This window comes from Thalassophryne amazonica, chromosome 1, assembly GCF_902500255.1.
Source record: "Thalassophryne amazonica chromosome 1, fThaAma1.1, whole genome shotgun sequence".
NCBI lineage: Eukaryota > Metazoa > Chordata > Actinopteri > Batrachoidiformes > Batrachoididae > Thalassophryne > Thalassophryne amazonica.
In genome coordinates, this window is record NC_047103.1 from 63,963,602 (window position 1) to 63,980,308 (window position 16,707).

The 16,707-nt window shown below is 42.2% G+C and overlaps 1 protein-coding gene across 1 annotated transcript in view; it reads left to right on the forward strand.

The window, feature by feature from the left end:
- Window positions 1-16,707, forward strand: part of rec8b (REC8 meiotic recombination protein b) — a 66,735-nt gene that overhangs the window by 32,857 nt on the left and 17,171 nt on the right. The window contains exons 7-12 of the mRNA XM_034166464.1: window positions 1,629-1,690; window positions 6,382-6,463; window positions 12,033-12,081; window positions 12,265-12,457; window positions 13,655-13,921; window positions 15,998-16,073. Coding sequence (XP_034022355.1) covers window positions 1,629-1,690; window positions 6,382-6,463; window positions 12,033-12,081; window positions 12,265-12,457; window positions 13,655-13,921; window positions 15,998-16,073 — 729 coding nt within the window. The remainder of the gene's footprint in view (window positions 1-1,628; window positions 1,691-6,381; window positions 6,464-12,032; window positions 12,082-12,264; window positions 12,458-13,654; window positions 13,922-15,997; window positions 16,074-16,707) is intronic.

The window sequence follows — 16,707 nt, forward strand, 5'->3', positions numbered from 1 at the left end:
AAAGGTGTCCAGTGACACGTGTGCATGCTTAATGGCTCATGCAGCCGTTATGAACACACACACACATCTGACTGATCATTCCAGCCCTGCATGAGTGCGCAGCGCCCGTGTGGGCGGGGTGTGCGTGCCACTGGACACCTTTGCTGAAAGTTTGCAGCAGTCACACCATGCGTCAGATGCAGCCTTTCCAGTGAACTTTGATTTCTTTTTTCTTTTTTGCTCATTTCAGGAGCACAACGCAAGTCTGTGCACCGTGATGTTGGTTGGATTATCACATGGGATTTAATTTTTGCTTGGTTATTTGCAGCACACAGCAGCCAGGTGAGAGGCTTTTCACTGTGGTTTGGATTCTCTGCGCTGCGAAACGCTCATGGTTCTGTGCTGGAGGTGAATTTCATGTTTTAATAATCTTGTCGTGGCCTGGCAATACAGTTCCACGTTCCACCTCCTACAGAGTTTAGATGGTGATCACGTAATAATATTTATATTACATCGGTGAGATCCATTCAGCTTTGTCCCTGACGTGCGCTATGACGCATTACTGTGCATGAGACCACGGAGAGGCACAGCGGCAGACGTACTTCTGGTTTGATTGTGCGCTGTTCACACCCACTGTACATGATGAATGCGTGCCACATACATGTTATTACATATCAACATTTCCTTTGCCCTCCCAGGCCAGGATCCGGTGGAGGTGGACATCCCACAACATGTCGGCAGACTTTGCTGTGATTGATTGATCTCAGAGCTCAATCAAACACTATCATATCATTTCAGATGCTGTTTTGACGTCGTCATAATATGTAGACTGCGAAAGATGATGCAAAAACTGCATATAGACCGCCGTCAGATGTGCGTTCCATCTTGATGGCGCCAAGAGTGTTTTGAACATGTGCAACACACTTGGTACAGCCGAGCGAATGGGACCAAATATGTATATGCTCACAGACTGCCGTCCATTGGTCTTCAGACTGCACCTCAATATTTCCCAATTGTGGCCAGATGTGTCATTCTGATGCAGTTCAGCCTCAATTAGAGTATGTGTGACGGGGGTTTAACTCTGAAACTCTTTGTGTTGTAAATCACAAAATCCTGTGAATATTGACTTGGTAAAGCTGATAAAGCTACTCATTAAACCGTCCCATTCAGGGACACTGTCAGAGACCTCATCTTTCAAAGAGACATCTCCTCAGATGGCACCGTAATGTTTGTAAATTTGTAGAATTCAACCGAGATTTTTATGCGATCTAACATGCTAAAACAAATGCTTAAAACAGTTTTGGTACTTGAAAATGTTTGTACTTGTGTGTAATCAGATAAATAGTCTGTCCTCAGTTTGAGAAATGGATTGTTTCTTTTATTCAAAATAAACACCATGTTGTTGTAAATGTGAGTTAATTTATCTGCACATGTTGAACTGAAATGGTACCAGTCTCAATAAACAGACACCATCTTATTCTACTGTTCCTGACTACAAAAAGGACATTTCCCATATTTATAATTTTGCTGTTTTACCCCTAAAGCCATCACTTATGCACCACCAACATTTTTAGAAAATATCTTCTTATTTCAGACTTGTTCTACAAATATGTTTGTCGTAATAATTTCTCCTCTTGTGTTAAAATAAGACTTCAAGTCACCTCCAGCTGCCATCACCCTGAAGGAGCCGCTGGTCATCACTGCTGCTGAGGTAAACTGTCTGTCAGTGTTTGGTTAGAGTGAATCTGCCAGTCAACATGTTTAGAGATAGCAGCATGTCATCGTGAATCACTGAGCCGGGTGGGGACTGTGTGCATGTGTCAGCAATGCTTATGAAGGTCCTTAAGTTCGCGGTTGACTTGGTTTTTCGCCTCATAGCAAAGAGCAAGAAATTCCTTTCCATTTAATTAAAGTTCACCAAATCATAAAGTCACCCAAAGGTGCTTCACAAGGATAAAGTCTAAGCTGACCCACCCAGAGAGCAGGAACGTCAGCAACACTGGTCAAGGAAAAAACTCTTTGGCTTTTTTGTTATTCTTATTTTTGTTGGAGGAAGCACCATTAAAATCTTTACTCATATTTTTTTTCATCTCATACATTTGTAATGCACGTATTGTATAATGGTTTCAGTTTCAATTCACTTCAGTTTAATCAGCTTTTAAAAAGTATTCATAACAAAGAGAATAAAAATAGGTTTTAAGTCTTGACTTAAAAATGTCCACGGACTCTGCCTCATGGTCGCAAATGGTTTCATTTCAGAAAACTTTCCCCATACAATTTGTTTTCAGGCCCAGTGGTTCTCACTGAAAGCTCAAATTGTGAGGCACACAGAGTGGGGAAAAAAGTGAGGAGCTCAAAAATGCTAAAGCAAATTGTGTAACCTTTGAACTTTTAAAAAATGGCACATTACACACAGAACAATCCACAAGTCACAAATGCCACGAAGTATACATTCTTGGCCGCTGATCACGAATGTGTTGATTTGAGGCAGAGGCATCAGGTGTCCTCAGGAACTGCTGCAACATGTTACCACGTGTTACGATTAATGGCACGTGTTGCTGGTGAATAATCAGGAACCATTACGCATGGTTAAGAATAATGTTCTGTGCTGTTGCGCATTGTGCCACGCTATTGCACGTAACAGCACATCGTTACATTCTGTCATTTTGTTAATGAGGCGAATTGTCTACACACACACACCCATATTCATCCATCAGCTGCTGAACAATTCAGATCACTCCACTTCGCTCCTCAAAATCCACAGCAGAAGAACTTTGTAATTGCATGCTTAGTTGGGCTCTGTGCCATGGAGTGGTGTAGAGAGGAGAAGGAGATGGAGAGAGCCAGATGTGTGGCTCCACGCCGCTCTCGTCTCCCACGTTTTCCCAAACATCAAGCACAGCATCAGCAGCAGGTGAAACAACTGCAGGAGTGCGCTGATGAGCACTGGAACAAAACTTTTAGACTTGGCATCACTGTCCTTCTTCAGCATACTGTAGCATTGAAAGTGAATGTGGGTTTAATTGTGCGCATGTCAGAGAAGAATGCTGTCACGCTCTATTAAGGATCACCACTAATGAAGACATATCAACACACTCAGTCGCGAACTCCGCGACATGAGGCAAAATGAGGGTGGTGCGCGACATTCGTGGAAGATTTTTTTGACAGCCAAAAACATGCTTCACGAAAATCACCAATATCACGCACCAACACACACTATTAAGAAACCTATTCGGATGTGTTAAGTCACGTTAAAAATGTCAGAAATGTGCCAAGAATGACACAAATATGACATTCATAACGAATCCTGCCTATGTATAAACGCAGCATAAGGTGCTGTTTCTGTGATGTAGGAATTTCTACTTTGCATACCAGGTTTTTATGTTTGTTTTTGTGTGTGTGTGTGTGTGTGTGTGTGATTTGTGGAATAGCGTGGTAATCCTGGGCAATTTTGTGTGTGTGTGTGTGTGTGTGTGTGTTTGTTTGAGGGGGAGTGTAAAATTAGAGCATTTGGGTGCGATTGCTGTTACATATGTCACAGAGGTCTCCAACATGCTGTCGCTTAAGTAATGTTTATAGCAGGAAAAGGTCTGTGAAAACACTAAGAGCTGTGGGACTTTGGAGATGTTTAACATTAACTTAACTTGTTTTGCACTACATGAACCCTTTAATAATTAACTTATTGTGAGCATGCCTATGTTCCTTTTCCAAATCTGCTGCTTGAAAGTTAAAACCTGGATTTCCATGACACGCCTTCATTTGAAAATGACTACAGTGATTTACTTCTAGAAGGTAAATATTTAACAGGTGTTCTGACTCACATGTGGAGCGCCACGAGGAAAGAACAGCTGTGGGTCATTTGAACAGCCTCAACAACTGCAACAATGATCATAGTGTTGCAAATAGGCTAAATGATTATTGATGACTAGATATTTGGCATTGATTTGTGTTATTTTATCTGTTTTGTTTTTGTGTGTGTGTGTATATATATATATATATATATATATATATATATATATATATATATATACACACACACACACACACACAGTATATGTGTGTGTGTGTGTGTGTGTGTGTGTGTGTGTGTGTGTGTGTGTGTGTGTGTGTGTGTGTATTAAATTTCTGGCCTCATGGGATTCTCATTAGCCTGATGGTTTAATACTGTAGGGGTAACACTGGAAAATGTAAATGTAAAATACACTCTATTATAGAGTGAAATCAGCTCTACAGTCTTGTCAAATCAAGTGCTTCTACTCCAATAAGAGTTGATTTTACACTGTGATAGAGTTGATTTAGCACTGTGATAGAATATATTTAACTCTATTTGGACTGGACAAAATTATCCCAGTAGAATAAATTTTCTGTTATTGATTCAGTTTCATTTTTCTAACACATTTCTAAATACACAGTATCATTGTATAATAAAATATAGCTCACAGGGTTAATAGCATAAGAACCATTTCTGTATGACTTTTGTGTTGTTTGATACTGCAACAGAGTAATTGAATAGAAATGATACTTGTATACTGCAGTAGTATACGGGTACACCTCTGTGGACACTTCATTTCAGCAATCCATATCCACAGCTTCTTACTCTCATGGAAAGAATTTTTCTTACTCTTTTTTTTATTATTTATTATTATTATTATTCTGACAACTCATAGTCTTGCTAATTAGCCCTTAATGTTCTGTTTGTTTCACTGATATAGCAGCTCCCTAACTTCTGTAATTCTTGATTAAGTTGATAAAAATGTAAGCTTGAATTCAGCAAAAACCTGTGAGCGGTGCAGTTTTTTTGTGTCTGTGTGTGTGTGTGTCTGTGTGTGTGTGTGTCTGTGGTTTTTTTTTGTAACCTCTTTCACTCACTCTTCAATATTGTGTTTTGGATGTTAGGTGGCTTTCCTCTTCAAACCGACAGTTGTCTGTGTGGGGTTTTCTTTTTGGGGGAGTTCAATTTAGTTCATTTCGCCAAGGTGCTTCACAAGGTTCAACATTAACAGATGGGCTCAATTCAGTGACCACCCGCAGTGTGGAAAGGGCAAGAAGTATTCCTGCACATGATGCACAGGTTTTAGCTGCGCAAAGTTCACTGTCTGAATCGTCTGGAATGATATGAGGTTTATTTACAGATCTCATAAAGTTGAACAGGAAATTGTTGCAGTTTTGGCACCTTGACATTTTCTCTGCTTTGATATGAAACATGCATGTGATCAGACAACAGATCAAAACTGATTTGATCCTTTCTGCTCTGATTTGCATTTTGGATGAGATGTAATTATCATGGGGCTTATGCACATCAGGTTCTAAGTTGTCATTCCCACATTGCTTTAAAAACTCACACGATTTCAGAGTCTGCATCGAAATCATGTGAGGACAGATGGATGCAGAAGTTGTACGTGATCAAATGTCATGTGAAAATGTCAAATCTCTGTTGGAGTCAGGAGGATTGTTTTAGCCTAAACTTAAGCAGTTACGTGTGGAAATGGGGCGAAAGACTTCTGTTATATGAAGGACTTGACCTGGTTCAGAAATTCAAAAAAAAAGTGTAAAAGTGCTGGCTAATGAGATTAATTATCATCTTTAATTAATCCCAGCAGATCGAGTGAACAAGCCTTCACACTATAAATCAGGGGTGGGCAATCATGTGCCATGAAGGGCCGAAGCACTGCAGGTTTTCCTTGCTACCAATCACCTCAGCAAGTGATTTCATTAATGTTCAGGTGTCTCAGCAGGTGATTTCATTGATAACCAGGTGTTTATGTTCAAGGGAGAGGCTCATCAGCAACCCACCTGCTGAGGTGATTGGTTGCAAGGAAAACCTGCAGTGTCTCGGCCCTCGTTGCCCACCCCTGCTATAAATCGATGCCTCATGGTGGTTTTTTTTTTAACCAACCCTGTTCTGCTGTTTTCTGAGTGCTGCAGTTTGCAGTCAAGTTTGATGATGTTGTGGAATTAGGAAAGAAATATACTTACTGAACTGAATTCACCTATTAATAGCGAGAAGATTTAAAATACTGAGAAAATGCTTTTCTCTTTGGTCTGAAATGCAGCTACACCTCATTCTGTCACTTAGCGACTGATAATGTTCCTCCTGAAGCATCAGCAGCTGATGTAATCCATCTTGGTTTGATACGATCTGACATAATTACATTAGCCTGCATTCGTAGCCTGCTTACAGAGATGTGTGGCTTTGTTTTTGTCCTCTGTCTCTGCTCTTGAGTCCTTTGGGCTGTTGCTGCTTTGCATACAAATGTAGTATTTTTTTTCTGTTTCTGTCATCGCTGTAGTTTTTAATCACCCTACATCATTATTCAACCGGACTGCCCTGTTTTCTGTATGGTTTTTCCATCACTTCACTCTTAAATTCTGTGCTTTTTTTCATCTTATTGTCTGTATCAGGGTTTTGAGGGGCTTGAACTTACTGAAGTCACTAACAGAGAAATTGACTTGCTGATGGATCAACGCGACCAGTTTCTTAGAGGTGTGTGAGTCTTTAAATATGTGACTTAAGTTCATGTTTTCTTGGTGTTCAATTATAATTCAATTTTTTGAACTAAATTTAAGGATCTATTAAGGATCAGTCATGCACTGTGATCCGCACGTATTCCAGCAAACACTGCGTAATTACAGCGTTGTGTTTTGGTTGAGGTTTAAGTTTCCTGGCAACATAATTTTATAGCGTTTACAGCGGTTGCCACAACATTGTATGTTTACGCCACAACATTCCCAGCAAACAATTCTTCATTGTCACAATGTTGCCACATCATCATTCTGTAGACTCACAGCAACATTGCCACAGTGCTGAAGTCACCAAATGTACAAACATCTGGAAAGTATTCACAGTGCTTCACTTTTTCCACTTTTGTGTTACACTCTTATTCCAAAATGGATGAAATTCATTTTTTCCATTAAAATTCTACACCCAACACCCCATAATGACAACATCAAAAAATTCTGAATTTTTTTGCAAATTTATTAAAAATAAAAACCTAAGAAATCACATGTACATATGAATTCAAACCCTTTGCTCAATACTTTGGCAGAAATTACAGCCTCAAGTCTTATTAAATATGATGCCACAAGCTATCTTTGGGCAGTTTTCCCTGTCCCTCTTTGCAGGACCACTCAAGCTCCATCAGGTTGGATGGGGAGTGTCGATGCACAGCCATTTGTTGTGTGTTGGGGGGTGTGGCTGGATATTTTGGTGTTCTTTTCTTTTCTTTGCTCTTCAGGTGGCATGGAAACTGATTTGTCTGTGGAGAAGGTGCTGGCTGAAGAGTCCTCACCCTCATCAACATCATGTGTAGCACCTGTGACGGGTGCTCACATGCAACCTTAAAGACTTTCAGCTGAAGCAGATAATTGGATGGCGTTCTGCATTTAAGTCATGTGTGATTCAAGCAGAACTGCCGGGAACTCGACCTTGTGATGTTCGTTTGTGAGACGCTGAGGACCGCGCCTGGGTTTGACACATCGAGCCCGTGAAGCAAGGAAGGGTGAGGACACATGCTGTCAGCACACATTAAAGGTGATTAAGTGTTCGACTAATTGTTGATAGTAACTTGGTGTTTTGTTACACAGTATACTTGAATTGTGATGAGAATTGTGCAGCTTGCTTCTCACTGCTGTGGCGTGCGGATAAGTGATCCTCCACCTGTTGTGAGAAGCTGCTCATTTGCATAAAGTTAAAAAGATACAGACCTGAATGTTGCTGATAGCGTGTGTCTTTTGAAAGATATTGTTGTAACTGCTGACTTACCTCACCTCTTCTTTGCTTCACAGAGAGTCAGTTTGTCGTGTCCACCTGGGGGGTGTTTGGCGGTGGTAGTGGGTCCAGGAGCGCCGGGCTTCGATCCTTTTGGGCGCTGGAGAGCGTACCAACAGTCACTCCACCAGAAGGACGCTATTTTTGTTTTTACACTTTTTATGCACAGCGGGTGGAATAAATATATTGTTTTTGGAACCGCTTTTCTGGTTATTTTTAGCGCTGGGTTCCGTCTGACGCAGGTCCGCTCCTCAACCCGCGTCGACACATAACACCATTATCAGATCTCTCCAGAGATGTTCAATCAGATTCAGGTCTGGGCTCTGGTTGGGCCACTCAAGGACATTCACAGATTTGTCCTGACGCCACTCCTTTGATATCTTACCTGTGTGCTTAGGGTCATTGTCCTGCTGAAAGATGAACCATCGCCTCTGTGTGAGGTCAGGAGTGCTCTGGAACAGGTTTTCATCCAGGATATCTCTCTACACTGCTGCATTCATCTTTCTGTCAATCCTGACTAGTCTCCCAGTTCCTGCTGCTGAAAAACATCCCCACAGCGTGATGCTGCCACCACCACCATGCTTCACTGTAGGGATGGTGCCTGGTTTCCTCCAAACATGCCTGGCACGCCAAAGAGTTCAATCTTTGTCTCATCAGATCAGAGTATTTTGTTTCTCGTGGTCTGAGAGTCCTTCAGGTGCCTTTTGGCAAAGCCCAGGTGGGCTGCCATGTGGCTTTTACTAAGAAGTGGCTTCTGTCTGACCACTCTACCATACAGGCCTGATTGGTGGATTGCTGCAGAGATGGTTGTCCGTCTTTAAGGTTTTCCTCTCTCCACAGAGGAATGCTGGAGCTCTGACAGAGTGACTATTGGGTTCTTGGTCACCTCCCTGACTAAGGTCCTTCTCCCCTGATAGCTCAGTTTAGACAGGCGGGCAGGTTTGGTGGACCCAAACGTCTTCCATTTATGGATGAAGAAGGCCGCTGTGCTCATTGGGACTTCAAAGCAGCAGAAATGTTTCTGTACCCTTCCCCAGATTTGTGCCTCGTGACAATCCTGTCTCAGAGATCTACAGACAATTCCTTTGACTTCATGTTTTATTTGTGCTCTGACATTCACTGTCAACTGTGGGACCTTATATGTAGACAGGTGTGTGTCTTTCCAAATCATGTCCAATCAACTGAATTTACCCCAGGTAGACTCCAATTAAGCTGCAGAAGCATCTCAGTGATGATCAGTGGAAACAGGAGGCACCTAAGCTCAATTTTGAGCTTCATGGCAAAGGCTGTGAATACTTATGTAAACGTAATTTCTTAGTTTTTTAATTTTACTAAATTTGCAAAAATCTCAAAACAACTTTTTTCACATTGTCATTATGGGGTGTTATGTGTAGAATTTGAAGAAAAAGAATGAATTTCCTCCATTTTGGAATGTGGCTGTAACACAACAAAATGTGGAAAAAGTGAAGCGCTGTGAATACTTTTTAGATGAACTGTAAAGGTTCTAATGGATGCACTGTGTACATGTTCATGTAGTTTTGAATCATTTTGCCTCACTGAGAGCCAATTATACCACACAAGAACGTTGTGGTACAACAAGGTTATGCAACCTCTACGAAATTATGCTGCAGCAATGTAAAATGCTAAAGTTGCCACAATAATACCATAACAGCAATGTTGCGACAGTGTAGTTCTGTTAGCTGGGATGTTAGCACTTGTCAACCCTCATTAGTGTGCTTTGTTTATGATTACTCTGTTTTTGAAGTGAGCCTTCTCTAAACAAAAGCTTTACTAATGCCAACTTATATTCAGTGTCTTGAAATGTTGAATATATTCCGTGACTTGTCTTAAAAAATAATACAGACCTGGCTCGATAAGTGTGGATATATGACAGATGTGTTTAAAAATAGGGATGGAACATTACATCATACCTTGAGGACTATACTGATTCGTCTAGTTTTTGAAATTTGTATCGTGAGACCAGAAAAGTAGAACTACATAGAAGAAATAATGATCTCTTGCAGAAGAATCATGAATTATTAATTATATAGAAATTAATTATTTATAAAATACACAGACAGGAAATGGATAACATCAAGGATTCTGTTTTACACTTAAGATAAACACATAACTTTCTATATAAATACCCTATTTTCTGTAGGTTTTTTTTTTTTTTTTTACTAGTTTGGGAGGTCCTGTGACTTGTACTCTGGTGTGATTTATATTCTGACAAATCACACATTCCTTGTTAATACTACTTCTTTCGGCTGCTCTCATTAGGGGTCGATCAATCATTTTCATCTCACCCTGTCCTCTGTATCTTCCTCTGTCACACCAACCACCTGCATGTCCTCCCTCAGCACATCCATAAACCTCCTTTCTGGCCTTCCTCTTCTCCTCCTGCCTGGTGTCTCCATCCTCAGCATCCTTCTCCCTATATACCCTGGGTCCCTCTTCTGCAGGTCCAGTCCATTTCAATCTGGCCTCTCTGACTTTGTCTCCAAACCGTCCCACCTGAGCTGTCCCTCTGATATGTTCATTCCTAATCCTGTCCATTCTCATCACTTCCAAAGAGAATCACATCTTCAGCTCTGCCACCTCCAGCTCTGCCTCCTGTCTTTTTGTTTGTGCCACCATCTCCAAGCCGTACAACATAGCTGATCTCACTACTGTCTTGAAAATGTTCCCTTTCACTCTCACTTACAAATCACTCCTCCCATTGTCTCCACTCCCTCCCCCCTGCCTGCATACTCTTTTTCACCTCTCTACCACACTCTCCATTACTTTGGATGGTTGACCCCAAGTATTTCAACTCATCTACTTTCACCACTTCTACTCCTTGTAACTGCATTATTCCACTGGACTCCCTCTCATTCTCACACATGTATTCAGTCTTGTTTCTACTGACTTTCATTCCCCTTCTCTCCAGAGTATATTGCACATTGTAGTTTATAGAGACTTCTGTCTGATCTCATCCGTCAACTTGTCCATCACCATTACAAACAAGAAAGGAGTCGGAGCAGATCCTTGATATAATTCCACCTCCACCTTGAATGAGTCTGTCATTGCTGCTGCACATTTCAGTGCTGTCACACTGTTCTTGTACATGTCCTGCACTACTCTCACATACTTCTCTGCCACTCCAGACTTTCTCATACAATACCACAATGCTTCTCTTGGCACCCTGTGATAAGCTTCCTCTAAATCCACAAACACACAATGTAACTCCTTCTGGCCTTCTCTATACTTCATCAGTATTCTCAGAGCAAACATTGTATCTGTAGTGCTCTTTCTCGGCATGAAACCATATTGCTGCTCACAGATCTTGACCTCTTTTCTGAGCCTAGTTGCTACTAATCTTTTCCATAACTTCATACTGTGGCTGATCAGCTTTATGCCTCTGTAGTTGCTGGAGTTCTGCTCATAACTGTTTACATGAGTCTTTCCTATGAATGAAAGAACGAAACAAAAGAAGCTCTAATAATAGAATCATAAATTAATTAAAATTACACTACCACAGTGCACAAAAATCCTAAATTAAAGAGCTGATAAATACAACGGATATTCCAGTACAAATTATATATGTTTTGTTTTTTTCCTCTTCAAGAGGCACTTTTTAACAGGTGCTACTTATACTTCAGAAACTACAATAGTAGTGTAAACAGCAATGTAGTTACGTTTTGTGATATGTATCGAAATCTGATGGGTGTATTGTGATATGTGTTGTATCGTGGAGCTAGTGTGTCACACCTATTTAAAGGGTGTGCATAGCTGTACTGACTCTTGTAAAATAGAGATTCTAATTTGGGATTCGTGTTTTCAGTATAAAATATTTGTTTTTGATTGTTCATAGCAGGAAACACTGTACTTGTCAACTTAGATATAATGTATTTATTGAGAGGTGATACTTTTGAATCATTTGACATTTAGACAATTCTGTGATAACGGAACTACAATCAGAACAATTTTTTTATTGTGAGATTAAACATGGGCTAGTTTTTGCTGTCACTGTAATTCCATTACTATAGAATTGTCCATTTCATTCATATTGTACAGGAGGCTACTCACATCTGTTGCAACTACCACTGGAATTTAGCTCTGAAAGCACAGAAGAATAAAAATGATTGGTCATTACATGTTTAGTAATACAGCCTGTGATTAAGCATTTCTAAACCTCTGCAGTAGTTGATATCAGAATGACAGCAGCTTCACTGATGACTGTACACAGTGCTGTAATGGTGTGTTGTGCGTTAATTTATTTAGTGCATTGTCGTGTTTTGAGCAGAAGCAGAGGAGCAGCAGTACACACAGGCAGCCGTGTCTTCAGTTGACCAGTGAGTTATGTGGAAAAATGCTCCACACGTCACACAAAGGAAGCAAAGCAGTCTGTGAGCATCTGTTAGCTTTAGCTGTGTAGATACATGCAGAGAGATTTCTGGAGCTGATTTCAGAAAGATTTACCCCCGTGACTGACTGTGTCAACGCAGTTGATATTAAACAACTGTGTGTGTTCGCAGGCTGAAGGAGACGGTGGTGGGAACAGAGCGGGACAGTTTGTGGATACTGGCGGAGAAAACTGGTCCTCCTCTGGAGGGTCCTCCAGCATCTACCTCCCTGGAGATGACCCCCGTGCAGGTTGCTATGCCAGTGCCACCATCTAGGTCTCCTGAGGAAGAAGGAGAGCTGGAGAAAGAGAGTTCAGATGGACAGGTAAGATGGGTGTTGCCTGTTGAGTGTCCCTGGTTCCCACCCTTCACATATTCCTGTCACGGTTGTAGGTGGGTGTGTCTTTGCAGACAAACCTGCTGGTAGTTTCGTTTGGTTTGGTTGTCCACTGAAAAAGAAACTACAGAACCAAATCTAAATAAATAAACAGTTTACAGTAAAGTTTGAGTGATTGCTTGATCAAATTATGTGGTGATTACAGGAAAACCCCTATTATACCCCTGCAGACAAAAACCTGGGGGGCATATAAGGAATGACTCTGTCTGTCCTAGACTTTCAAGACTATTGCAAGACAGAACCCCAGGTATTATAGGTTATGGTGATATTTACTCCTGATTCTGCACAGTACTACTATAGTTATGTACAAAACTAGACCAAGACCTAAGTACTACCACTTGCAGAAATGTTTTTCGAATACGACGGTTTGTCCATGAATTTTGTCAGTGCAGCTCCTAAATCATTTGGTGCAATTTAATGAAAAGTCACACAATGGAACACCATATGAAAATGTGCACGAAGGAACAGTAATTCTGGTGTGACATTGTGTCCTACTCCAAGAGAATTTGCTGTTTTTCTTTTCTTTCTGTTTTTTATTTGTTTATTTTGATCACTATAAATCACAGGTGGAAAACCCTGGTTTCAGTAAATAAATGTCTGACCAGATATTTGTTCCATCCACTTACTGAAAAAGCTGATTCTAATTAGTTCACCTCTTGAGGCAGGTCGATCAGTGAAATCAGCTGTTTAAGGAGCACGGGGAGAAGCAATACATGGTCGGACGTTTACTCACAGAAGCTGGGATTTTCCACCTCTGCTATAAATTAAATGTCTTAAGTTTTTGTACTGTTGGTTAAACCAAATGTGACCTTTGAAGACATTTAGCCATTGTGGTTATAATTTGGAATCCTAATTCATGACGTGGGTCTGAGTATGAACTGTTTTTTCCACTGGTGATACCTTTTGTTCCATGCTGTTGAAACATACCTTTAAGTGTGTTTTAGAAACTCTGTGTCATGATGTGTGACACTGTAAGTCACATGAGAGCATTCATGCTTTAAATCTTGGGTCATTTTCAAATTTGAAGGACTGGTTTAGTTTAATACTTTATCACAGTCAATATGAGGTTAGATTAGAGTTTTATCATTTTGACTGGACAGTTATTCTTTCGTTTTTATTTGTTGATTGTATAAACATGCATTAGAAGGCTCATGTGGGCGTGTCAACTCTTGCAGTCATAATTTCCTTTCCACGTGTGCGTGCGTGTTCTCACAGTCTTCATTCGGTAAAGTTGTGTTTGTGTCACTCCCTCACCAGGTGCTCGTTCATCCTACTACGAAGCGCAGTCGAAGTCGCAGGCGTCAGCTGGTTTTCACTGACCCTCACATTCAGATATCAGAAGAAATGATGAAAGAACAGATCAGAAACCTGCAGGCTGAGACGCTGGATCTGGTAAACACAATTACAGAGCTTTACACTTCTAATAACATCAACACTTAACTGAGCAGAATAAATTCTGTACAGTTTTTATAATGTTTATTGGCTGCATCGATCCCGTAAGATCATGGCTTTGAGGCCTGAGGTCGTCCATGAAGTTTGTGAGTTGCAGTTCCTGGTGTGGCTGTACAGGCCTATGCGGGACCAGCACAGTCTGCTACAGTTGCTGCAGCTGTAATCTGTCCATTGGGTGTCTATGATAGTGGGTGCTGGCTGGAGTCTCTGCTGTTGGCGGAACCTCCTCTCCCCCCACCAGGCCTCTCTCCTCTCTTCCACTTCCCTGATGATGGATCCAGTGGTGGACCGTCAGCCGGCGCAGTCTGCAGCTACCGCCTCCAGGTCTGCAAGGTTGAAGCCACCTGCTCTCGGGTTGCATTTGTAAACGTCTTTGAAGCGAAGCGCAGGTCGTCCTTTTGCTCTGGAGCCTGTGGCCAGTTCACTGTACAGTACATCCTTTGAGATGCGGCTGTCCTCAGTTCGCCTGACATGTCCGAGCCAGCGCAGACGTCTCTGGGTCAGCATGGCAAACATGGTGGGCATCCCTGCCTTGGCCAGAACATTAGAGTTGATGAAGGGGTCCTGCCAGGTGATGCCAAACAGTCTTCCGAGGCTGTGCATGTGGAAGGCGTTCAGCCTGCGTTCTTGGCGGGAGTAGAGTGTCCAAGCTTCACTCCGGTAGAGGAGAGTGCTTAGCATGCATGCCTGATACATCCTCATCTTGGTGTTGTCCCAGACTCTCTTCGTCAGGTGAGCCATTGCTGTCAATGCCTTGCTCATCCTCACATTCAGCTCGGCATCGAGAGAGAGGTTGCTGGAGATGATGGAGCCCAGGTAGGTGAATCGCTCCACGACTTCTAGGGTGTGGTCAGTGATGAAGATGCAGGAATCACTGCTGAAGTCCTGGCTCATGACCTGGGTCTACTTTAGACTTATGGTAAACCCAAACTCACTGCAGGCATCTGCAAAGCGAAGTGAATTGATCAATATCTGTAGTGCTTCCTCGGTGAGGGCGGCATCATTTCTGAACAACATCTCCCTGATGACCACCTTTCGCACCTACATCTTTGCTTGGAGACATGCGAGGCTGAAGAGGCCGCCGTTGCTTCTGCTGTGGAGGAAGATGCTATCTTCAGACCGTTGGAAGGCATCAGGGAGAAGAACACGCCGAAGAGGGTCGGGCGAGGACACATCCCTGCTTCACACGGCTCCTAATTGGGAAGGGGTCTGAGGATGATCCATCATACTGAACAGTGCCGTTCATGTTGTTGTGGAATGATGTGATCATCCTCAGGAGCTTGGGGGGGACATCCAGTCCGGTGCAGAAGTGCCAAGAGTCCTTCTCGACTGACCAGGTCAAACACCTTGGTCAGGTCGAGTAAGGCCATAAACAGGGGTCGTCTCTACTCCCGGCACTTCTCCTGCAGCTGCCTCAGGGAGAACACCATGTCGATGGTCAACCTGGTGTCTCCGGGTACACCCGCTCAGGAAGAAGTTGCAGTTTGTTGAGGATGACGCGGGCAACGACGCGGGCGATGGCTTTGCCGACGATGCCGAGATGCCGTGATAATTGTTACAGTCGCTGCCGTCCCCAATGTCATAATGTAGTGACATTATAACTCTTTAAAGGGCCATCAGTACCATTACAAACCTGAAGGTTTTTGGGTGAGCTGTCTCTCTCACTCACTCACTCACTCAGTCACTCTCTCTCTCTCACACACACACACACACACACACAGAAATACACACATATATGTAGGTACAATAGTGTTTGGACACACTCTCAGCCAACGTGGATTAAAGGTTGACTGACACTGACGTCCAGTCTGTAATCAAACTCCTGCCCTCACACAGTGTCAGTTAATTAATCTCCTGCTCGCCACGTCTCGCTTGGTCAGGAATAGTGCTCAGTGATTTTATTTCCATCCTTTCTTATTTTCCTCTGCTTCAGTCATTACTTCCTTTGTTCGTCCTTTACTGTCACATAGTCATTTTCTGAAAATGTACCAACTATTTATTTCTTCTCCCTCACAGTCTGAGATGCTGCTGGTCCGGCCCTTCATGATTAAGCACGCCACTCCTGCTCAACTCTTCAGTGGCCCCTCTGGCTGTCAGTACATAAAATTTATAAACACAATGATTGCATACATGTATTTATTGCCTTTGCAGTCTCCCACAAAGCTCAGTGGATAAGGATTTGGTTTAAGGTTCATATGTAGACCTGGGTTTGATTCCTGGTCATGCTACCCGTTTCTGTTGTGTCCAAGGACTCCCTCCAGTGGGAGTTGTAGATTCTCCTCTGCTTCATGCTTAGGGGTCTGTAGATAAGCACCAACAGGCCTCTGGGCCTATACAGTAGTGACATCAGTTAACCGAAAGTAAGAGTGAAGTGGCTGAAAGCTCCTGCAGCAGATCTGAAATCAAACAGAAATTAGCACACCCATGTGTTGTCAACATTAAACTGCCAAACATTCTGAAGCAGGCTGGAGTTGTTTTATCAACAGCAGCTGCAAACAAACAAACATACCAGTGGAGGTGTCGCCGACCGAAAGTCTTCCCTAAATATCGGTTCGACCCTGCCTTCACTTCGCATGTGTCATTAGTCGCGGTTCACAGATTATCACCTTGTTTCTGCTTAAAACTGCACTCCAGTCATCATCTGTCTCAGCTGCAGATATCTGAAGCTTTTGTACAACAATCATTTCCACATAAAGTCAGCATTACTTCATCATAAAAGACAGATG